The sequence below is a fragment of the Octopus bimaculoides genome, chromosome 14 (genome assembly GCF_046866305.1).
Source record: "Octopus bimaculoides isolate indiv1 chromosome 14, ASM4686630v1, whole genome shotgun sequence".
Classification (NCBI taxonomy): Eukaryota; Metazoa; Mollusca; class Cephalopoda; order Octopoda; family Octopodidae; genus Octopus; species Octopus bimaculoides.
In genome coordinates this window covers 30,766,297-30,792,876 of record NC_142941.1, presented here as the reverse complement: position 1 = coordinate 30,792,876, position 26,580 = coordinate 30,766,297, and the positions used below count along the sequence as shown (strand labels likewise).

At 36.1% G+C, this 26,580-nt stretch overlaps 1 protein-coding gene across 1 annotated transcript; it reads right to left on the bottom strand.

The window, feature by feature from the left end:
- Positions 1–12,596: 12,596 nt before the first annotated feature.
- On the bottom strand, positions 12,597–26,110 carry LOC128249383 (uncharacterized). The gene is made up of 2 exons (XM_089362630.1): positions 24,636–26,110; positions 12,597–17,412 (listed from the first exon to the last, which is right to left on the bottom strand). The coding sequence occupies exon 2, from the start codon at positions 17,369–17,371 to the stop codon at positions 14,888–14,890; it is 2,484 nt and encodes an 827-aa protein (XP_089218756.1). The 5' UTR covers positions 17,372–17,412; positions 24,636–26,110; the 3' UTR covers positions 12,597–14,887.
- Between the last annotated feature and the right edge of the window lie 470 nt (positions 26,111–26,580).

The window sequence follows — 26,580 nt, the reverse complement described above, 5'->3', positions numbered from 1 at the left end:
TGATCTTGGTGCATTTGAACTCAGAAGTAAAGAGCTGGAAGAAATGCTACTAAACATTTTGTTACCAGCTTATTGCTGTTATTCATAATAATAACAATAATAATAACAGTAATTGTTTCAAATTAGGCACAAGACCTGAAATTTGGAGGAAAGGGTTACTCAATTCAGTTAATCCTTGTACTTGTTTGGTACTTCTTTTGTTGATCTCAGAAGGATGAAAGGCAAAGTTGACATCTATGTGAATTTGAACTAAGAATGTAAAGAGATGGAAGTGAAATATTTCAAGGCATCAGACAAAATGTTTGATGCACTGATTCTGCCAATTCACTACATGTAATTTCTTATGGAGACATATAGCCATAAATTTGTGGGTAGGGTAAGATGATGAAATCATCCCCTGTACGTCACAAGTACTTTATTTTATCAACTCTGAGAGGATGAAAAGCAAAGCAGAATCCAGTGGAATTTGAGCTTAGCATGTAGAGTCATAACTAAATATTTGGAGATATTTAGTACTATCTTTTATACAAATTTAACTAATCTGTCACCCTTTTATATAAGAACAACAGCAACAATAATAATCTTTTCTACTATAGGCACAAGAGCTGAAATTTTGGAGGAGGAGGATAATCAATTACATCAATGCCAGTACTTGACTGGTACTTATTTCATTGATCTTGAAAGGATGAAAGGCAAAGTTGATCTCGGTGGTATTTGATCTTAGAACATGAAGACAGAAGAAATGCTACTAAACATTTTGTTCAGTGTGCTAATGATTCTGCTAACTTTTGATCTTAATAATAATAATAATCCTTTCTTCTATAGACACAAGGCCTGAAACTTTGTGGGAGGGGTTAGTTGTTTACATCAACCCTGGTGCTAAACTATTAGTTTACTTCATCAAACCCCAAAAGGATGGAAGGCAAAGTCAATCACAGTGGAATTTGAATTCAGATGAAATACCACTTAGCATTTTGTTTGGCATACTAATAATTTTGCCAGCTCATCACTTTAATAATAATAATATTGAGGAAAGTGTTGTGTTTCTAAGCTGTAGGATGGAGCTGAGACATGACATAAATATAGGTAAATCAGTTATAGGAATAATAATAATCCTTTCTACTGTAGGCACAAGGCCTGAAATTTGGGGGAGGGGGATAGTTGATTACATCGACCCCAGTACTCAACTGGTACTTAATTTATCGACCCCAAAAGGATGAAAAGCAAAGTCAACCTCAGCGGAATTTGAACTCAGAATGTAAGGATGGACAAAATTCTGCTAAGTATTTTTCCTGGTGTGCTAACAATTCTGCCAGCTCACAACCTTAATAATAATAATAATAAGAATAATAATAATAATAATAATAATAATGATAATAATAATAATAATAATAATAATAATAATAATAATGTTCAGGAAAGTGTGGCATCTCTAAGTTGTGGGATGGAGCCGAGATATGACATATACATAGATAAATCAGTTAAATGAATAGTAATAATGATGATAATAGTTTCAAATTTTGTCATAAGGGCAGCAATTTTGTGGAAGAGGATGAGTTGATAACATCAACTTATTTTATCAACCCTGAAAAGCAAAGTGGACCTCAGCAGAATTTAAATTCAGAATGTAAAGACAGACAAAATGCTGTTATGCATTTTGTCCAGCATGCTAATGATTCTACCAATTCACTGTCTTTATCATAATAATAATCTTTTCTACTGGAAGCACAAGGCCTTAAATTTGGGGGAAGGAATTAAGTCGATTACATCAAACCCAGTACGTAAGTGGTACTTAATTTATTGATCCTGAAAGGATGAAAAGCATTTGAACTCAGAACGAAAAGACAGATGAAATACCACTAAGTATTTTGCCCAGTGTGCTAACGGTTCTGCCAGCTCACCACCTTAATAATAATAGTAATAATAATGATAATGATAATAATAATTTCTAACATAGGCACAAAACCATAAAATGTTTGTTTAAAGGAAATACTTGATTATATTCTCTCACCCTCATTAAGTGAGTAATTATTGACCCCCAGCATCACTTGACTAGAACTTATTAACCATTTCACCAGCCCAAAATTTGATAAGTAATTATTTTATTGATCCCAGAAAGATGAACAATGAAGCTGACTTTGGTAAGATTTGGACAAAGAACATAAAAAGATGCACCAAATATCACAAGTCTTCTACTGGTTCTACCAATCCACATTATAATAGTAAATATAATTATTTCTAATTTAAGCTCAACGATAGCTATTTTGAGGAAAAGTGGTTAGCTGATTACATCAACCCCAGTCCTTGATTTGTACCATATTTTATCAACCCACAAAAGGATAAAATGAAATATGAATCAAGAATAAAGATTGATATAATTAGCTATCCCCTTCTCTTAATGATTTCAAGTTTTGGTGCAAGGCCAACAATTTTAGGTAAAAGGAGGGGGTAAGTTGATTACATCAACCACAGTGTTTGACTGTTACTTTATTTTATGAACCCTGAATGGATGAAAAGCAATATCAGTCTTGGAAGTATTTGAACTCAGAACATAAAATGCCAGAAGAAATGCTGCTAAGCATTTTGTCCAAAGTGGTAACGATTTTGACAGCTTGTCACTTTCCCTTATCTTAAAAGCAGTTAGAGAAAATGAAGACAAAATAGATTTATAAAACTATCTATACTGAATGATGTTAATAAATTCTTTAAACAGTTTTTATAAGCCATTTATATTAGAAATGGTTAAATTTTATTAGAATGGATAAGTTTTATTAGAAATGGTTAAATTTTATCATTTTATTAGAATGAGTATATTTTATCAGGGTTTTATTAGAATTTAGGCCATAGCGGACCGGCTGTTAAAATTTAGGAGGCGGAGTTAGGAACAATGAATTCACAGACAAATGGGTATGTTACAAATATATACAGACACATGTACATACAAACATAAATAGATGTATGTGTATATAGATGTATATCCGTGTGTGCATGTGTATATAGATATACAAACATATATAATTTCTAACATAGGCACAAAACCATAAAATGTTTGTTTAAAGGAAATACTTGATTATGTTCTCTCACCCTCATTAAGTGAGTAATTATTGACCCCCCCAGCATTACTTGACTAGAATTTATTAATCACTCCACTAGCCCAGAACTTGACAAGTAATTATTCTATTGATCCCAGAAAGATGAACAATGAAGCTGACTTTGGTAAGATTTAAACTATGACCATAAAGAGATGCACCAAATATCACAAGCCATTTTGCCCTCTGTTGGTATGTGTATATACACACACTCATGCAAATAGAAACATGAATGTGCGTGCAAGAGAGTAAGAGATTTTATGTTCGCATGTATATATATATATATATATATATATATATATATATATATATATATATATATATTATATATATATATGTACACACACACACATATATATATGTTTGCATATGTATATGTATGCATATGAGTGAATAATCTGTTTAGTTTTGAATGAAAGTATGTCTGTATGTAGTAGAGAGAAGGAAAGATACACAGAAAGAAAGTGACACATACACACACATATATATACAGAGAGAGAGAAAAGTGAGTAGATAAAGAGCACCAGGATTGCCAAGATCACAGATCTGTTCTGTATATGGTATATGCTTTATGTTGTTGTATATATGTATCTATGTGTATGCACCCAATATATTCATAGCTTTATTTGTACTTCACGGACCATTAAAAGAAAAAAAGGAAAAAGAAATATCCCTTATTCTCTCAAAGTTTATAATTTCATGACATCTATATATTATTTCGTATGTGTATTTCGTGTGCAAGATTCTTGATGTGGATACGTGTGTTGAAAGAAATACAATTAAACCTCTCCCAAGGTTTAATTGTATCTATATATTAGATATATATAAAGATACACATACATATATATGGTGGCAGATGCCTGCTATATGTGTCTGTACCGTTGTGTGTATACATACATACCTAAGTTATGAAATACAACCAATCCATGCTATAAAGTAGTTGGTGATAGGTAGGGCAGCAAGCCATTAAAACTATGCCACAGCTATATGACTTAGGACTTAAGCGAAGCCTATATGACTTGTGTGACAACAAAAAAATCTTCTTTTCCCCTCTGATCTGTGAACCAGCTCAAAGCTTATTGCTATAGCAAGTGGCAATATAGTATGGTCAGTGTATTAGATAATGAGGGGCCTTGACAAATGGTGAGACACTGTGTTGAAACAGATCAGCTTTATCTATGCCAGCATAGTAAAAAGATATAGATAAAAAAGAAAGCAAAGCAATGGGAGCAATGATGATAAGAATTATATGGATGTATGTGTTATATGGATGTATGTATTGTATGTGTGTACACACACACACACATATATATATATATATATATATATATATATATATATAAATTTATAGGTGCAGGCATGGTTGTGTGGTAAGAAGTTTGCTTCACAACCACATGATTCCAAGTTTAATTCCACTGCATGTCACCTTGTGCAAGTGTCTTCTACTATAGCCTTGGGCCAACCAAAGCCTTGTGAGTGGATTTGGTAGACAAAAACTGGAAGAAGCCCATTGCATGTGTGTGTGTGTCTTTGTGACTGTGCTTGTTCCCCACTACTGCTTGAGGACTGATGTTGGCGTGTTTACATCCCAGTAACTTAGCAGCTCAGCAAAAGATACCTATAGAATAAATATCATACTTAAAAAGAAAATAAGTACTGTGGTCCATTAGTTCAACTAAAATCCCCCAAGGTGGTGCACCAGCATGGCTGCAGCCTAATGAGTGAAACGAGTAAATGATAAAAGATATGGGCAGATAGACAAAAGCAAGTATATCAAATCCCATACAAACTCAATTTTAGATTTATTTCAATTGTCTCTGCTTCTAGAGGATGTGTCATAATTACCAAATGGCAACAGAGACCACCAGGTCCATATGACGAGGGGAGATAATCTCAATATTCAAGCATTCCCCAAAGTTGACATGCCATTAAGAAAAAGGACAGGTTCATTATTGTCTGGAGATAAGAAAACAATTGTGGACATGTGTTTCTGGTTCAATAGGCATATCAGCACAACAGTTGTACAACTAAGCAACAAACTTAGATATATACAAAAAGAGTAGAACATATATATGGACTGAATAATTTGCACAATCTAAACAAGAATGAGTAAAGAGAAATAACTAAGGGTGGCCATGGCACATATTTGAATGTCTATATGTATGTATGTATGAATATATATATTAGTCCACTCTGCTGGGTGGTTGGTGTTAAGAAGGGCATCCAGCTGTAAAAATCCTGCCAAAACAGTCACAGAAGTCTGGTGCAGGCTTCTGCCTAGTTGGCTCCTGTTAAACTGTCCCACCCATGCCAGCATGGAAGGCGGACGTTAAATAATGATGATATATATATATATATATATATATATACATATATATATTTATATATATGTATATATACACATGTATGTATGTGTACATATATATTTATATATATATATACACATGTATGTGTGTATATATATATTTATATATACACATGTATGTATGTGTGTGTGTGTGTATATATATATATATATATATATATATATATATATATATAAATGGTTAACCAAAGCCTTGTAAATGGATTTGGTGGATGGAAACTGAAAGAAGTCCATCATATATATATATATATATATATATATTTATATATATATATGGAGTCAACTTAGCTAAAACCAAAGTCTTAATAAGTAGGAAGGTAGACAAACAACAAATCCCTTCAGGTAGATGGCCCTCCTTGATCTGTAGAAAAGGTGTAGGTAGAAACTCCATAAGATGTACCCAGTGTAAGCTATGGACACATAAGAGGTGCAGCAATATCAAGAGAAGGCTAACTGGGAAGATAGTTTTTGTATGTGGCAAATGCTCAGGCACTATGAACACTGAAAATGAGAACAGCTTCTGTCACATTCCAAGGAGAAAAGCTACAAGTAGTTGATAGCTTCTGTTACCTAGGGGACCAAGTCAGTTGCGGGGGTGGATGCTCTGAAAGTGTAGCTGCTAGAATAGGAATAGCCTGGGCAAAGTTCAGAGAGCTCCTACCTCTACTGGTGACAAAGGGCCTCTCGCTCAGAGTAAAAGGTAGACCATATGACGCATGTGTACGAACAGCTATGCTACATGGCAATAAAACATGGGCCGTGACTGCTGAAGACATGTGTAACCTTGCAAGGAATGAAGCCAGTATGCTATTCTGGATGTGTAATGTCAGTGTGCATACACGACAGAGTGTAAGTGCCCGGAGAGAAAAGTTGGATTTAAGAAGCATCAGATGTGATGTGCAATAGAGACGACTGCGCTGTTATGGTCATGTGTTGCAAATGAATGAGGATAGCTGTGTGAAAAAGTGTCACACCCTAGCAGTTGAGGGAACCTGTGGAAGAGGTAGACCCAGGAAGACTTAGGATGACGTGGTGAAGCACGACCTTTGAACATTGGGCCTTGCTGAGGCAATGACTAGTGATCGAGACCTTTGGAGATATGCTGTGCTTGAGAAGACCTGACAAGCCAACTGAGACCATAGCCTGTGGCCTATGCCAGTGGTGTAACCAGCCCACCTATGAATACCCCTCATTCATTGGACAATAAACTTTGCTTGCGAAGACCTATTGAGGCAAGTAAAATCAAATCAAATCAAATCAAAATCGCTGACGTGGCCGATGACAGTATCACCTGATTAGCACTCGTGCCTGTAGAGCATTAAAAGTACATCTGAGCGTGATCGTTGCCTTTGAGCATAGTTGTTGCCAGAACCACCTGACTGGCCCTTGTGTAAAAGCACCCACTACATTCTTGGAGTGGTTGGCATTAGGAAGGGCATCCAGCTGTAGAAACTTTGCCAGATCAGATTGAGCCTGTTGCAGCCTTCTGGCTCACCAGTCCTCAGTCAAACCGTCCAACCCATGCCAGCATGGAAAGCGGACATTAAACAACGATGATGATGACATACACATATATATACACATAGTCTTCTAAGAATTGATGATTCAGAAAAAATAGGCACTTGTATATTTGCCAATAGAGTGGGTATATTAATCAAGGTATACAGTATTACAGATCCATTTGAGTAGATCTTACCAACTGGGTTTGCACTAGGTATTAGCTAAAAGGGTGGCTATTTAATATCTAGTGTAAAACCGATTGATAAGGTTTGCTGTGATGGATCTAATACTGTATACTTTGATTAATATGCGTATACATGCATACATATCACGTGCTTTTCTCCTAACTATCTACCCTTTACTTCTTTTCCTCTAATCTAGACTTTTCTGTCTCTCTGATGAAGAGCCATGCTCAAAATATCATTTCCACTCCTGTTTCCATCTAAAACTTTCGCTGAGCATCAGTCTAATATATTCAGTGTATATCCAGTTGACTTTTTTTTGTTCTTGGATTTGCCTATATCTGTGTGTGTGTGTGTACATATATATCAAAAGGATGTACTATAATACTATTCCACAGCCATACCAACATTCCAACATGCCTCCATCATCAACTACCTCACAGATATCATTATGGTTTCGACATCTGGGCAGTACCATTCAATCCGGCGGTGCCAACAGCACTAAAATAAGTGTTGTTTGGGAACAAACAAACCAAAGAAACCACAACTTTCAAACACATTTACCCAATGTACAACCGTATTGATAAATAAATTCCATAAGTAAATTATATATATATATGTATGTATGTATTTGTGTATATGTATATATATATATATTGGCAGAATGAAGTGAGATGACATGGAATAATACCTGGGTTGGAGCAGAATCAATATAATCTCACCTTATTAAAGTCTGGAGAACTACTTTTCTGGGTGTGCCACTGATGGGGAAACATCACTGAAGTAGTGGACAGTACAATGGAGGACAACAACAACAATGAATGAGTGAGACAAATATTGATTCCAAGTTTTGGCACAAGACCATTAATTTTGATGGAGGGGGCTAAGTCGATTAAACCGACTGCATTCCTTGACTGGTACTTATTTTTATCAACTCCCGAAAAGATGAAAGACAAAGTCAACCGTGGCGGAATATGAATTCAACGTAAAGATGGACAAAATGCTGCTAAGCATTTTACTTGGTATGCAAATGATCTTGCCAGCTCACCACCTTAAAGAGTGAAACATATAAAAAGGGCATGTAGTACAGTTGACCAAAAAAGATGAATGTATGTGTATGTATATGCTTGTATGTGTGTATGTACATACATGTGTGAATGTGCAAATATATATATATAACTACCATCTCTGAAGAGCACAGGGTTACATAATTGGGCTGTTACCAAACACTGTTGAACCCCTAGTGCAAAACTGATTTGGAAGATTGGCTGTAGTGGGCATATAATACTGTACACTTTGATTAGTATATATATAGGTATACATATGTATTTCTATATGCTCTTATGTTTATGTGTGTGTGTATGCATGTAAAAAGGATCTTGTTGTGTTACATATAGCTAAGTAACATCACAAGACTTGTGTAGTGTTACACACCATTGATGTTCTACATTTGTTTGTTTTGTCTGCTCTGATTCAGTAGACCTATGATCAAGGATGTTCTAGGCATGAGATTGGTACCTTTTTGCAAATCAGAGACCATGTTGTCCAATGACAATAGTGTGATTGGGGGGAATTTGGCTGTTATTTCTAACAGACTAAGTACCACAAAGGGGCTCCCTCATATAATATATATATATATATATATATATATATATATATATATATATATATATATATACATACACACATACATATATGTATGTATGTATATTGAGCAATTTTGTCGTACTACAAAAATGCATGTGTGTGTGTGATGTATAGGCATATATGGGTGAGGATATGCATGACTGCAAACTTTATTTTGTGTATGGAGAACATTGACTAAGGAAAGATAGATAGATAGAAAAATAGAGAGAGAGACAAAGAGGGAACGGGGAGAGAGAGAGAGAGAGAGAGAGAGAGAGAAAGAGAGAGAGAGAGATATCACCGGTGACAGCTGAAAGACATGTAAATGTCCTCTTAAAGAAAGGAGTCAGATTTCACTAAATATATACAAAATGGTGAGTGGAATTACCTTATGAAATCACAATTATTTTCCAGTGAGGAAATGTGTGGTGGCAGTGACTCTCTAGATTATATACAACTGATGACACTTTAATATAATATTGTATATTAGTGATGACAAATATACACATTGGCTTCAAATTTTGGCAGAAGGCCAGCAATTTTGGAGGAAGGGTAAGTCGATTACATTGACACTAGTACTCAACTGGTACTTATTTTATTCTTTTCTACACTAGGCACAAGGCTCAAATTTTTTTTTTTTGTGGGTGGGGGTGGGGAGATCAGAGTCAATTAGATCGACCCCAGTATGCAACTGGTACTTATTTTATTGACCCTGAAAGGATGAAAGGCAAAGTTCACCTTGGCAGAATTTGAACTCAGGACATGAAGAAGGATGAAATGCAGCTAAGCATTTCAGCCAGCCTGCTAATGATTCTGCCAGCTCACCACCTTACAAATATATATAATATTATATATTAGTGATGATACATATATATAATATTATAGACTGAGGATCATCTTTATGAGAATAATGCATATTCAAGAAATATACTGAGGGTAGATTATCCTTTCAAAGGAAGATTGGCAGAGGGCAGTAATATTCCATTTACAATCAGTGTGTAGCAATACCATATCAAAGAGATCATCAAACAAAGAATAAAGGGAGAAGGAGGTGATATTATATAATGACAGTTAAAGAATATCAGCAGTTCTCACTCAATACTATAAAAATATTGCAACTTTTGTTATATACAGAATCAAATCACTAATATAGACCACAAACATATTTACTCTTGTTTAAGTTTAGTAATTAAGATTTGATTAAGCTTAAATGATGATGAACAAATGACCATGCACACACATATTAAATGAAAAAGTGGAATTTATGGTATTATCTTTAGTTACGGTTGTTTCCATACAACATGAGAAATACATTTCATGAAGAGAAATATTGATTTCAGATTTGGAAACAGCAAGTTCAGGAGAGTGGGGTAAGTCAATTATATTACATTGACCCCCAATGCTGGTTCCAATTTTATCAGCTCTGAATGGATGAAAAGGAAAGTTGACCTCAGTGAAATTTGAACTCAGAACATTATGACAGATGAAATGTCACTAAGCATTTTGCCCTGCATGCTAAAGATTCTGCCAGCTCACTGCCTTCTCATGAACAGAAATATTAATATCAATATGAATATAACGAATTTATAATATCATAATAAACATATATTTTTTTTATATAAACCATTTCTTCAGACTAAGTTTCCAAAATAATGTTACTTTTGAAATTAAGTCTGAAGAGATGCACATGGTTTACATAGATAAAAGTACATATATTATTATATATATATAGTATATGTAGAGGCATATGGTTTAGTGGTTAAGATATTGCCCTCAGGATCATAAGATTGTGGTTTCAATTCCTGGACTGGACAATGCATTGTATTCTTGTGCAAAATACTTCATTTCATGTTGCTCCTGTCCATTCAGCTGGCAAAAATGAGTAATCCTGCAATATATATGCCATGCTATGTTATAGAATCTGGGAAACTGGCCTTATGACCTTTTTTCACACACACGCATATATATATATATATATATATATATATATATATATATATGTTGTTGGCAATCCGTCGCTTATGACGACGAGGGTTCCAATTGATCTGATCAACGGAACAACCTGCTTGTGAAATTAATGTGCAAGTGGCTGAGCACTCCACAGACACGTGTACCCTTACCGTAGTTCTCTGGGATATTCAGCATGACACAGTGTGACAAGGCTGATCCTTTGAATTACAGGCACAACAGAAACAGGAAGTAAGAGTGAGAGAAAGTTGTGGTGAAAGAGTACAGCAGGGTTCACCACCATCTCCTGCCGGAGCCTCGTGGAGCTTTAGGTGTTTTCACTCAATAAGCACTCACAATGCCCAGTCTGGGAATCGAAACCGTGATCCTATGACTGCGAGTCCACTGCTCTAACCACTGGGCCATTGCGCCTCCATATATATATACATACACATACATTATAATAATGTTATGAATTCATTATATTCAAATTAATACTGGTTTCAAATTTTGATACAAGGCCAGCAATTTTGGGGAGAGGTTAAGTTGAATACATCAACTCCAGTGTGCTCAGCTGGTACTTATTTTATTGACCCCCAAAAGGATGAAAGGTGAAGTCGTCCTTGGCAGAATGTGAACTCAGAATGTAAAGATAATGAAATTCCACTAAGCATTTTACCCAGCATGCTAATGATTCCACCAGCTTACTGCTGTATATATTCACATTGCTTTCAAGTTTTGGCACAAGGCCAGCAATTTTGGGGGAGGGATAGGTCGATTAGATTGACACCACTGCTCAATTGGTACTTATTTTATTGATTCCAAAAGGATGAAAGGTAAAGTCAACCTTACCAGAATTTGAACTGGGAATGTAAAGACAGACGAAATTCTGCTGAGCATTTTGCCTGGCAAAGCTAACAACTCTACCAAGCACACCACCTTATATATTAATATCAATATTCATGAAATGTATTTTCCATGTTGTATGGAAATAATTGTAATGAAAGAATTGAAGATAATCCCATAAACTCCAGTTCTTTGCTTTAATTTATTCTTAATTTGCGACTAATCAACCCAACTCAGAATTTCAGCTTGTATGGCTAATTTTCATCTATGGATATAGAATTGATAGCCAATATTTGCAGATGTGCAAACACACATGCACAAACACCTAAATATATATGATGACCGTATATTAATATATGTATATATTTATCATTGATACACACACACACATATATTTAGAAGTGGCAGTAAACTAATGACCATATATGTGTATGTGTGTGCATATGCATGTTCATATGGTTCATAAGTTCCATAGATGATACAACCTCTTGTGTTATGTACCCAAGCAAGGACAACTTAGTTCTATTTACCTGACTGATGATAGATTCTACTTTCATTTTTGAGTGGTCAACAATAAGAAAAAGCAATCTAACTACACAGGGGACAAAAATGGATATCATATGTAAAATGAATACAACAGATGCTAGAAAGATAGAAAAAAACAAAAGGAACTGAGTGAGAGAATTTCTCAGGCATGATTATATGGTTAAGAAGCTAACTTTGCAATCACATGGTTTGGGATTCAGTTCCAAAGCGCAGCACTTTGGGCAAGTGTTTTCTATTATAACTTCAGATTGACCATTGCTTTGTAAGTGAATTTGATAGATTGTCACACATTCATATATATATATATATATTTCTTTAATTCTTTTATCTATTTCATCATTTGACTGTGGCCATGCTGGAACACTGCCTTTAGTCAAACAAATATATATATATATATATATATATATATATATATATATATATATATATATATATATATATATATAAATATATATATATATATATATAAATATATATATATATATAAATGTCAGTGTGTCTGTGTTTCTCATCTTACACACTGCTTGACAACTGCTGTTGATATATTTATGTTCCTGTAACTTAGCTATTTAGCAAAAATGAGACTGATAGAATAACTACCAGACTTATGGGGAAAATCATTAAGTACTTGGATCAATTTGCTAAAACTCTTCAAGGCAGTGCCCCAGCATGGTCACAGTTCAATGACTGAAATAAGGAAAAAATGAAAGATAATAATGATTATGATTTCTAAGACCTCAAATTTGCAGGGGAGGGGTAAAGTCAATAATACTGGACTCTAATAATAGGCTAGTATTTTAATAATATTGGCCCCAGAAGGATGGTGTTATTTGAATACAGAATGTAAAGAAATGGAACTAAATACTGCAAATCATTTCATCTGTGAATCCACAGTCTAAGAGTTACCCATAATATCTATTTCATAATTATGAATGATCTAAACACTTCTAAATATTAGCTGAGATCAGGCCCCAACTAATGTGACAGTTTGTTAGGAATTGGTCTATGTTTGTTGTTGAGTAATTAGAATTGGTGCTGAAGCAGCAACTGACCAATATCATGTTATTTACAATAGTGAAATATTTAAATATATCTACACACATTCAGGTTTCAGAGATGTAAGTTGTGTGTACATGAACATATGTGTGTTTGTGTGAGAGAATATGTGTGTGTGAGGGGTGGGTGAGTAATATATATATATATATATATATATATATATACACACACACGTTTATATATATAATATATTTAAAAACAAAACTCTTACAGGGCTAGTGCTGTTACATTGCTGATGAACTCATCAGAGACAACATTCATCAGTGAATAGAGGGTTCACTTTGTTACTATGTATTCTTGATTTCTATCTTAATGCATACCAAATTAGGGCAAGTAACTTCTACAGTAGCCTCAGGCCAATCAATGCCCTAAGAGTGAAATTGGTAAATGGTAGCTATATTGTTATATATGTATGTATGTATGTATGTATTTATATGCATATACATACATTCACATACACATACCCACATGTTTGAAATGTGTGTGTTTATGTCAGTGTGAATGCTTGGATTCCTTCTTTCACATGAAAAATTTTGAGCCAAAAATGGTGTTTTCTTGGCACTCCCAGTCAACAAATCATTTGCTAGCTCTTTCCTTTCAAAGATGTGTGGAATAAAAAATCCCTTGCTTCAAAACTGATAAAGAATAGTGATAGGAATGGCATCTACTGATGAAAAAATGCCTCAGTTGTATGTATTTGTCCAGCTCATGCTAGTATGGAGAAATGGATGTTAAACAAATGGATAAATACAAACTCTCTCTCTTTCTCTCCCCCCCCCCCATTTATATATATATGCATATATACTTTTTATCAATTGCAACTTACACCTCAGAAATGTGAACCTAAACTTATGAAGATAAAAGCAGACATGAAGTTTTTGAAATGCTGGGTTTGCAGCCTGTCATAGGGATACCATTATAAGACAGGCATCGAAATAATTCCATGAAACAGGTTCTTCAAATGACATACAGTATTACCCAGGTAATTAGAAGATTGCACTATGTAGTGCTGGTATTGAGCTACAAGTTCCTAACTCCCAACAGCATGGTAGACTGCCTAAAAGAAGGACTTCACAGATCTGTGATGATACAGGTATGTTGCAACCAACAATGGAGGGCTGAACATCTAATTGGAAGGGTTAGTTACTGGTGGTCCAGGTGGCAGGAGAGAGAGAAAGAGTGAAGGTCTTGAAGAGTGTGAGTGCTGTACATACATACATACATACATACATACACGCACACACACACATACATATATATATGTTAAACAAATAAGAATGGACAGCTCAAAACATCACTAAGTGCATACTTGTGTGTATGTATACATATTGCAAGACAAATGCACTCATAAAATAAATGTATATAATATGTGTGTATTGGAGCATGTGAATGAATATGTGTGTGTGTGTGTGTATGTGTGCGTGCGTGCATATGCGTGTGTATATAGTGTACTGATCAGTGTGGATGAATCAATAAGTATATGTTCTAATGTATGTATGCATTGATTGTACATGTGTGGATGTGTGTATGTACTGATATGTGTGTCTATGTATATTTACATACATGCATGTGAGTGAGTATGAATGAATATATATTTATACATGCATGTATTTGTAAGTAGATGTGTATGCATGTGTATGAAAATAAGACAAGGGTTGACAAATGCCACAAAAATCTGTTAGATACCATCACCATCTCTAACATGGACACTTCACAATGGATGACATGGATCAGCAAAGATCTCTGGATCTGTTCAGTTTTCTCCCACATGAGAGGCCAGCTGTGACATTATTCCATCCACTGGATGATATTGGGGCAATAGGAAAACCTCTTGACCACAAGTAGTTACTTTCCCAGCTTGCAGGCATCTCCTGCAAGTAGGCAGAGTTTAGCCACGAGGAGGACACAGCAGGTGGCTGCAGCCGGAATCCCCCTGTTTGTGACTCCCGCAGATTGCGGTCATCGTCTATATGTGAACGCAGTGGGTGTGTGGAGTGTGAGAGGAAGTGGGGAGAGGAGTATTGGTGATGAGGATGGCTCAATGGTTGTGATTGGTTGGTGTCGGAACTCTTAAGGCTGTTTTTATTATGATTTCCCCCTGTGCTGTGGTTGTAGTTGGAGTTTTCGCCCATCCCAGACAGACCCCGGTTAGATATAGGAGGTGTTGGAACAATGATATCACAGTTGAAGGACTTGTTAAAAGCTTGGTTATCTGGAGGACCATGGTTGCTATGGGGATGGTTTGCATTAGAACGACTGTGGTTGGTGGTATTACTACTGTTGTTGTTATTACTGGCATTATTGGTACCAACACCAACACCAACCCCAACCCCAACCCCAACACCACCACTACTACTGCTGTTGTTGTTGTTGATAGGATTGGTAGTATTTGTTACAAGTGAATTGTTTGGAACAGCTCTAGCAGCTTGTTGCTTTGCTGCAGCAAGGGCATGACTTCGTAAATGATTATCTAATGTGGTCCGCTGAGCAAAACATTTCCCACACAGTTCACAGCTGTAAGGTTTCTCACCAGAGTGCGTCCTCAAGTGGTTCTTGAGATTTCCCTGTTGGCTAAATGACTTTGAACAAACAGAGCAATTAAATGGCTTCTCTCCTGTGTGTATGCGTTCATGATTACGCAAGTTAACACGTTGGCTGAACTCTTTTGAGCAGAAGCTACATCTAAACATATCTCCTGTGTGAATACGTCTATGATTGTCCAGATTAGTACGCTGGCTAAATGCTTTGGAGCAGATATCACACACAAATGGCTTTTCTCCTGTGTGTATTCGCATATGTATTTTCAGATTACCTTGCTGACTAAATGCTTTCATACAAATAGAGCAGATAAATGGTTTCTCTCCTGTGTGTGTGCGTTCATGGTTCTTAAGTTCTGTTTGTTGGCAGAATGCTTTGGGGCAGTAAGAACATGCATATGGTCGCTCGCCGGTATGAATGCGTTCATGGTTACGTAGATTTATCTGTTGTGTAAAAGGTTTTGAACAAAATGAGCAACGAAACAAATCACCGGTATGGATACGTTTGTGGTTATCTAAGTTAGTACGTTGAGAAAAAGATTTGGAGCAGAATTCACAGCGGTAAGGTTTCAATCCTGTGTGTGTTCGTTCATGGTTGTCTAGGTTGGTTTGCTGTGAGAAAGACTTCTCACAGAAATTACAGTGATATGGTTTTTCTCCTGTGTGTATTCTCCGATGGTTATCAAAGTTGGCTCTCTGTGCAAACATCTTGCCACAATATGAACAGGTGTAAGGTTTAATTCCAGTATGGGTTAATTCATGAGTTTTTAAGTGAGCCCTCTGTGCAAATGCTTTTTTACAATATTCACAGTAAAAGTGCTTTTCCCCTGTTGGGGCTTTTTCGTGATTGTTTAGGTTTACTCTTCGTGAGAAACCTTTCCGACAAACTTCACATTTATAAGGCTTCCGTTCATTGAAACTCCGACGATAACATTTAGTGTAGTGTTCAGATGGATAGATCATGCTTGTTGGTAAACCAAGCATAGAGGAAGTGGAAGAACATGTGGCTCCTGACTGAGACTGGCCAGAGTAGAAATCCTGGTTGAAGAAGCTGTTGAGTAGCTGATGTTGGTTGTTGTTTAATCCCATTGGCATAGATGCTCCTACTGAGGAATACATTGATGGCATAGAGTACATGACTTTGGGATTGCTGCTAGGGCTACTGTCTCTATTGCTAGGTGATAATGATGAGGAAGAGTGACTGTTCTGTGGAGAAGTAGGTGCACCAGGTTGCAAATTAGGAGGGCTGGAAATTGTAGGGGGTGAGAGAGTTGGAGATGGCCCAGCAGTAGCAGCAGCAGCATCACCAACTCCACTGCCACTACCATTGCCACTACTACCATCACCACTACCACCACCGCCACCATCGCCACCACCACCACCACCACCATCACCGCCACCACTGCCATTACCACCAGTAACACTATCACCAGTACCATCAACAACACCACTACCACCATCACCACCACCACCACCACCGTCACCACCACCACCACCGTCACCACCACCACCACCACCGCCACCACCATCACCACCACTGCCATTACCAACACCATCAGTATTGCCATCAATACTATCATCATCACTTTCACCACCACTGTTGTTTTTGAAGTCATTTGAATGTGTGAATGTGCTGCCGGGCGCAGGAACCTTTAAGTCGGTAGCAGCAGGTTGCATGATGGCTTTAAGGGTTTGATATTATCTTGAAACTGGATCACCTGCAAGAAACAGGAAAAGAAAAGCAAAAGAATAAAACAATATTAATATCAACATCATTACCATCAGCAACAATAGCTTTCTTAAGCATAAGCTTTATCTTTTAGGGGAAGGAGGCATATTTTTCAGCACTATTAATGTTTTTAAAGATCTCCAAGACCAGCGGGAAGTAAGTTATGGACAGATCAAAGACCTAGCCTGAATACTAGCAACAAAGTGGACCCTCACCCAAAGGTACCCAAATGTTAGGTGGCGGTGTTAAAAGTGCTGATGGATAGCCTTTTATCCAATCATAGTTCAGCCAATAAACGCCGACGCGGTTTTTGTTTACTAAATTTCGTTCAAAAGGATTTGGTCCTATGTTGCATGATACTTGCCGAAGGTACCACACAATAAGGTCGAAACCCAAACCAAACAGTTGCAAAAGGAAATCCTTAACATTACATCCATGCCTGTCCTTCTACTATTCCATATACAGACTGAAATGGAGAAAAAGTGGTCAGATCAAGGCTAAATTTTAAGAACGTTGTGTTGTTCGTTCAGCCACATTAGGCACCCATAATTTTAATGTAGTCTTTGGTGATAAATATTAGTACATGACGTTTCACGGTAAAGTTATTTAACGCTGTCATGAACTATAGAACAAGGGAGCTTCGACATAGTCCTCTATTATAATCATATTTATTATATAAGGATGTTTCATAGGAATATTCCTTTCTACAATAAGCACAAGGCCTGAAATTTCGGGAGAGGGGTTAAGTCGATTACATCGACCCCAGTGCTCAATGGTACCTATTTCATCGCCCGCCAAAGGATGAAAGGCAAAGTTGATCTCAGCGGAATTTGAATTCAGAACGTAAAGACGGACGAAATGCTGCTAAACATTTTGCCCGGCGTGATAACGACTCTGCCAGCTTGTCGCCTTCTCTTCATAGGAATATCAAAACAATGTCAAAACGATCACAATGACTGGTAGAGGGTGAAAGGCAAAGTTGACCCAAGCCTAATTTCCTCAAGTCACATCCCACTGTCATAGAAAGAAAGGAAGGAGACTATTTTTAGTTTCTAGAGAAACTGAATGCAATTTTCGTCATCGGTATGCAAAACTACATCAATATAGAAAATTTGAAACAATTCTGATAGGTGTAAAAAATTAGAAAAAGATCCCAATGTTGTCCTAAATTGTAGGAAATTTGCCTTTTTCGTCGATGTTGGGATGATTTTAATAATCCTGTTCAATCAGAGCTGACCTACGGCCAACAACAACAACAATTGATACAATATTTTTTCCCCTATTCTTATTAAAGCACACCACATCTAGTTATGTCATCCCTAAACAGCTAGAGATAGTTTGTCTTAGGATATAAACTGTTAGTTTAAGATAAAACAGATTTAAAATAAATTACGTCTTTTCTTCGAAGAAGTGCTGTACCGCCAACGTCGGAATCCTTTCTCTTTACACACACTTATTTTTAGCTAACAAGAGAAGCTTCAACGTTGCCATGCACCTAGCTAGAAATAGCAGCTAAATATCTTGAGTCAGTGAAAGGGCCTTTACACTGTCAACCCGGTTGCAAGAAATAGTAACCAAACATCCATCAAATCACATCTTACCTTCTTAAAAATTGGACAATTTGGACCATGTAGATACTCAATGGACTTCAAGAAAAATAGACGGGATGGCCGTGGCTAGAATGCCTTTAATCATAGATCAGTCCTACAAATTACCTTGGGCTATAAACGACAGATACTTCACTAGTTTTATTTTCCCGATTCTTATTAATTCGATCACTTTTTGGACTAAAAATTCTCATTATCTTTTAGTTATTTAAAGAAGTATATAAATAATCGGTAAAAAAAAAAAAAAACTCGCTATGCAACCATTTTCCTTCCTCATCTTCCAGTATATCTTCAATTTATCTATACTTTCCAAAACAAGCAACTTAAAAATTTTATTTTAATTTTGTTCGCACGTTTATGTTGAGTTCAGAACCCACTTGGGTCGATAAAACAAGCACCAGTAAATGGATGGGATGAGGTGGGGGGGGGGGGTTAATTAACTCGACTATACCTGCTTTGCTCCTACAATATATATATTGCAGAAAGCAATCAGTAGAGTACCGGACTAAATGTCCTCCAGTATCTAAGTTATAGTAGCCAATTCCGTTCTGAGCTGTTAATCTCACCTGGCAGGTGGTGATTTGCTTGATCAAATAAACACTTGTGAAATACTGATCAGATTTAATCAATAATCTATCTATAATGCATTAAAAGTCAGTTTGAATATTGATTGATTCCAATGTTACTCAGCCAAACTGGGGCATAATGGGAAAATACTAAGAATTAAGTTTACCCTGAAATGTTAATACGAACAGAATGAAACAAGCTTCGCGTAAATCGGTAAAGTGATTTTCGAGATACTAGAGATTTTCGGGGTACAAATACCCAAAACGGTGCATAATGGGGAAATGTTCCGAAAACAATCTTCATCTTGAAAGGGTAGAAACTTTTATCATTCTATTAGACAATGAGTTGATAACGAAAAAATACAATTTTTTTTTTACAGTAAATGTTTCTATTTTTGCTTTTGTTAAACACAATATTTTAATCATTTAGAAATATTTTAAGTGAATGTGATTTCAAAAATGTAAGTTGTTTGTACAGTGAGTATTTATATTTTAGTTTTCTTTAAACAGACAATATTTCAATGTTTTTAAAAATTTTTAAGAGGATACCGTTACAAATTTTTTTTTTGGCATATTAAAAAAATGTTCTAAAGTGAAAATGACTTTAAAAAGACGGTAAATATTTCGTAAAAGACAGTTCGTAACCTCAGTGTGAAATGGTTTTTTCGAGTGCATTCAATGTATCTCACCTCCAAAGATTTGGCTGCTATTTCTAGCACGCCCTGCTACCTTATAACAGCTATTTGCAATAAAGGACTCGAAATAGCTGTTACGTGGTAACAGGCCGTGCAAGAAATAGCAGCCAAATCTTTCCTTTTCTGAGGAAAGGAGCCGTTTACACGTGATTTCGATGTCACATTCGTTGAAAGCATGCGAAATAACCTGGAAAAGAAAGAAAAAAAACCCCACGAAGCAAAACTCCATTGCTGGGAAACTCAGTTCCCCGGTGACCCAACGGGTCAAGGGTAGTCTAGTTAATAACTCTCTCTCTAATGCTTATAACTGTTATAGCAACAGTTACAAGCATTAGAGAGAGAGTTATTAACTAGACTACCCTTGACCCGCTGGGTCACCGGGGAACTGAGTTTCCCAGCAACGGAGTTTTGCTTCGTGGAGTTTTTTTAGTCTCAGTTAAGAACTAATTGAGAAGGCCTAAGATCAAAAGCTTTCCAGCTGTGATCATCCCGTCTTTTATTCCCAGTGTTGTTCTAACTACATTATCCAAGGTACCGTTCGTTTCATCTCTCTCTCTCTCTCTCTCTCTCTCTCTCTCTCTCTCTCTCTATATATATATATATATATATATATATATATATATATATATATATATATATATATATATATATATATATATAGAGAGAGAGAGAGAGAGAGAGAGAAAGAAATAAATAAACAAATAAAGACAGCAGGATGTAATTTGATGGAGATTTGACTGCTATTTGTAGCAGGTTGAGCAACCATATAGAAAAATTATCCAGATGGTTCGAGGTTTAGTCTTGTGTCTTTGCAAATTGGGTTGAGCGTCTGTCTTTTTAGCCGAGTGACATTGTGCCTATCATTCATTCATTAAAATATATACCAAAGCTATATCAATTTACTCCTCTCCACCACAAATTTTGTAAGAAATCCATTATTATTTATTTGACCCGGATTGAGCTAATATATCATCAAAAGCGTTCCATTCGTTTTCAGGCAACATATATCTAATACTACATCATTATACAGAATAAGATATCGTCTTTAACACGCTAGCGTAAGAGTCAAGGAAATTTTTGTAGCAATTTCCCTGTGGAGTAGAGGCTCCTCTTAACCTTTCCCCTCTTCCAAAATCCTAATATGATCGATCACTCAATGTCCTCATAGTCTCTTTACCAAACTTTCAAATTCACCATCATTTCCAGTTTTATTAGGTGCCAGTGTGACTTCATAAAAAAAATGTCAACTTGGTTTTTTTTATAGATAACCAAGTACAACTTGTGTGGTCGTGTTTCATGCAAAAATTGGACTTTCTAGTCAACTGAAACTTCGATATAGCAAACTTCGGAAGTAAGGAAGCCGAAGACAACAACGACGGATAACCAAGAACAATACGGGAAAAGATTTGGTCAGATTTATTTATAGTAGCCGACACTACAAATCGAGTCCATAGTTCAAGGAGGTCTGGATTTCCTTGTCTATAAACCCATGAACATCGAGATGTTTTTGGTTCACGTAGTTCTCTTGCAATGATCTTCACTATTATATGATAGCAAAGGATTGGTAGAATCGGACAAAATAATTCGTAGTATTTAAATACAGCCATTTACGTTCTCTGTTCAAATCCTTTCGAGGTCAACTTTGTATTACATTCTCCCAGAGTCGATAAAACAAGGTACCAGTCAAATAATGAAGCCGATATAATCTATTATACCCGTCTCCTCTTCCAGTTTGAGTTCGTCTGTGTGAAACATTTAGTTACATCTCTTTATGTTAACTCAAATTTCACTAGGGTTGATTATATTTTTATCTTTCCGAAGTTAAGTACTGGTATCTTAAAATACAAACTTGTTCCAGAATATGTGGCCTAAATACCTGCATAGGTTACAATGCAATAACAAAGTACCATGCTCAAATGACAAATGATTTCTTATATTAGGATGCTTTATAAGAATATTATAAAATTAACGATGGTAATGATACTTTATTTTTATCGACCCCGTAGGATGAAAGGTAAAGTTGACCTCGGCGGGATAAAAATGCAGAAAAAGACTGCAAATAAATGCTACAAGGATTTTTTTGTCCAATGGTTTAACGATTTCATCAATCCACCCGCCTTAATGGAAAAGAAAAACTACATATCCCTGCCAATCCATCCACCTAGCGATCTATCCACCTCGTTCTTCTTAGCAATCCAACTATGCATTCACACTTCCATTCGTTTGTCCGCCCACCCTTTTCATCTATCATACATTATTTAGATAGATATACAGACAGACATGTAGGCAGATAGATACACACACGCACACACACACACACACACACACACACGTAGAAAGCGGGGAAAAGTGATGGCTTGATGAATTCTTCAGTCATCCAACTTTCCATTATTAAAACAGCGTATATAATTAGTTGCAGTTCGTTGGGACTCTGAGTAGTAAAATAGGGACGATACCACATTCTATCAGCGTTCAATTTATACACAACCATGTGTGTTATGCTGTATGCACAAATACACACACAACATACGCATACACACGTACAAGACATGTGAAGGAATATACATGTATGCGAACAGTTGGTGTGATTATTCTTTACCTTGGATTTATTGCGTTTTCGTTTAGTAAATATGTATAATTTGTATGTATAGTACATACGCGCGCGCGCATATATATATATATATATATATATATATATATATATATATATATATATATATATATATATATATACATACATACATACATACATACACACACATACATTTACACACATGTATGTATGCATGAAATATGCATGAATGAAAACACCAGGATATACAATGCTAAACGACATAAATTTATAAAAAGCAGATCGAAACTTTCATACATACATATGTATTTATTTATATATGTATATAAATACACACCCCACTTCAGTCTTAATTATATACATATATATATATATTTGTGTAGACGGGTAAATAAGTATGTATGTATGTATGTATGTATATATGTATGTATGTATATATATATATATATATATCTATATATATATATATATATGTACACACCCACCTACACACATGGATGTATATGGGTAAATATATGATTAGGTTAGTGCGTATGATTGCGACACCAGCATCCAACAACCTACCCGCATTTGTTCGTAACAGCCACCTTCTCGGTGTAACATTCTAGTTTAGTTCCAATACATCCACCCGTTCGTCTTGTATGACACTCGAATCCACACACACACACATGCGTTTTATACACGTGTGCGTATGTGTGTGTATGTGAATATATTTATATAACCTATCTGTGGGATGAATGACAAAATACAAAGACATAAGTCAGATACCCTGTACTTACCCTGAAGTATAGAAGTATTCATTTTACTATATGACTCGCACTCTTATGTACGTACTTTTTAAATAGCTTTTATTCATTCATTCAGCCAAGCTTTTATAAGTCCATGCATACATGCATGCATATATGCATACATACATGCATACATACATACATAGAAACGTATAACGAGGAAACCCCTACGTGGTTATACGAACTATTTGAAATATTGAAGTTCAATTTAAACCACACGTTACTGACTCGAAAACGGTAGCGAATATTATTACATTGGATGGTATAGTCTTAGATAAAGGACAATTGAAAGAAAATAAAAGACATTTATTTAATTCCTAACTGTAAGATGTGCAAGTCATATAATACTGATGGGTCTGTTCGTTACGAGTTGTCCTGGGGCTAAACAGCTATAACAACGATACCTTGCATTACGTCGGACTGAAGTAAACAAAAATAACAAAATCTGCATGTACATAAACGTGTTAATGTGTGTATGTGATTAAATAGAGAGGGGAATATATATATATAGAGAGAGAGAGAGAAAGGAGCGAGAGAGGTAGGAGAAGAGCATGACAGATCGAGATCCATCTGCATTGAGATACGCACCTGTGTTTGTGCGTGTGTGAGTGTGTGCGTTTCTTGCGTATAGGTCTATATACAAACTAGGAACACTGCTAGGCACCATAAACACATACATACATATACATACACGCACATACATTGTATGGACAAGAATGACTGAATCGGGATGTCAAGAGAAACCCGTTTATGCATACACAATGCAGGTATCTGTCTCTAAACACGGTTAAAAATATATTGGTGCGATATGTACTTGTACACACACACACACACACACACACACACACACATTGTGTATGTGCTTATGAACATTATCCAGTATATGTAAAATGTAGGGATAAGATAGATAGATATATAGATAGACAGACAGACAGACAGACAGATAGATAGATAGATAGATAGATAGATAGATAAAAATCCAACCTTGCTCCATATCAAATGCCGTTGTAATTCTTTGCTATCAACAATAAAAATGATTCTTCCATATTCAGCATCTCCTTATTGTTGTTGTTGTGGTGGTGGCAGTTGGGATCGTGATTGTTGTAATCGTTTTCGTTAGGAGTTTGTTTAGAGGCGGCGACGGCAGCGGAAGGAGCAACGAAATTGATGATGGTGGGGACGTTGGTGCTCGAGGAAGCAGGGGTGGTTGGCTGTGTGTGTGTGAGATAGTATTCGGGGTATCTTTTAACAACGGGTGGTTCAGTTAAATTAAAGGAAGATGTATAAAAAAGAAAGAAAAGAAATAAGAAGAAAAAAAGGAAACAGGAAGAATAAAAAGAAGAACAAGAGGAAACTGGAGGCTGAGATAAAGACAGTTATGGTATCCGCCCTTCGGATCTGCTACAATACGTCCAGGGAGCTAGGCGAACAAGGCAACTATATATTCCATTGGCAAAGGAGCGCGCGCACACGCATATACGCGAGCGCGCACTGACACATGCACACATACATACATGCATAATCACAGACATACACACATACACAGGTATATGGTAGTTGAAGGAACACTCGATAGAAGGAGAGAGTAGAGCAACTAAGGAAAAAAGGGGGACGTAATCCATCCCATTCGTACTTTTCAAACATTTGGCAATCAACGTTGTGGGTCATCTCTTCACTACCCGACGGGGTGGATTATAAGATGGTAGTATTGATGGTGGTGGTTGTGGTGCAAATAGCGATGGCAATGATCGTTGTGGTGTTAAGACGGGGTGGCGGTGGCATGTTGCCGTTTCATTGAACGATGACATTTTTGTTATCATTGTGGTCGTGTAATAATGATGATGGATGATGGTGGTGATGGTGTTAGCGATGGCAGTTGTGGTATTAGTTCGGTGTTGATAAATGCGGTGGCACTTGTCGTTTCGATGAATGACATTTTTGCTGTTATTGCTGTAGTTGTATAGTGATGATGATGATGATAGTGGTAGTGGTGGTGGTGGTGGTGGTAGCAGCGCTTGTTTTAGTCGGTGGTGGTGGTGGTGATGGTGGTGATAGACATGTTGGCATTAGTCGGTGTTGTGGTGGTGCCACTGTTTCAATGAATAACATTTTATTGTTATTGTCGTAGCTCTAAAAAGGCAGTGGATTGGCAAAATCGGTAGTCAGACAAATTGCCTTGTATTTCTTCCAACTCTTTACATTCTAAGTTCAAATCTCTTGAGGTCAACATTGCCTGAAGTCCTCTTGGAGTCGATAAAGTAAATTGCCAATCAAGTATTGGGTCGATTTTATCCACTCACTCTCTCCTGCCTAATTTCTGGCCTTGTGCCTATTTTAGAAACAGTTATTTAGTCCCAGGTCATTTGAATGTGCAGTTCCAATCTCGACTATCCTATCTTTTGTTTCATATATATATATATATATATATATATATATACACCAGAGTAAGCACATAAATGTGAAACAAGGTGGAAAAAATAGTACTCGAATACCAGAGGTAGAGTAATATGCTTTATTAATAAAGCTGCGAAGACATCACAAAAACTGTTACTCAGAGTATCAGTTACTCTGAGTAACAGTTTTTGTGATGTCTTTGCAGCTTTATTAATAAAGTATATATATATATATATATATATATATATATATATATATATATATATAGTATTCTAATATATATATGGGACTACAATATCGAGTGTGTCTTTTATTAAAAAACACAAAATACATGAAAGATGGTAGTGTGCGACTTGTGTGAGATTTGGCTGCTATTTCTTGCAGGTTTTTTCGTGGTGGTTGGCAGTTGTGTTCAAGTTAATAAAGGATATGATCACTGATCATTTGTGTTCATTTATTGATTATTCTAAAAATCAGATTGTTATGAAATTCCCAGTCAACCCAAGTGCCCAACACACACAAAGGCACACCAGTC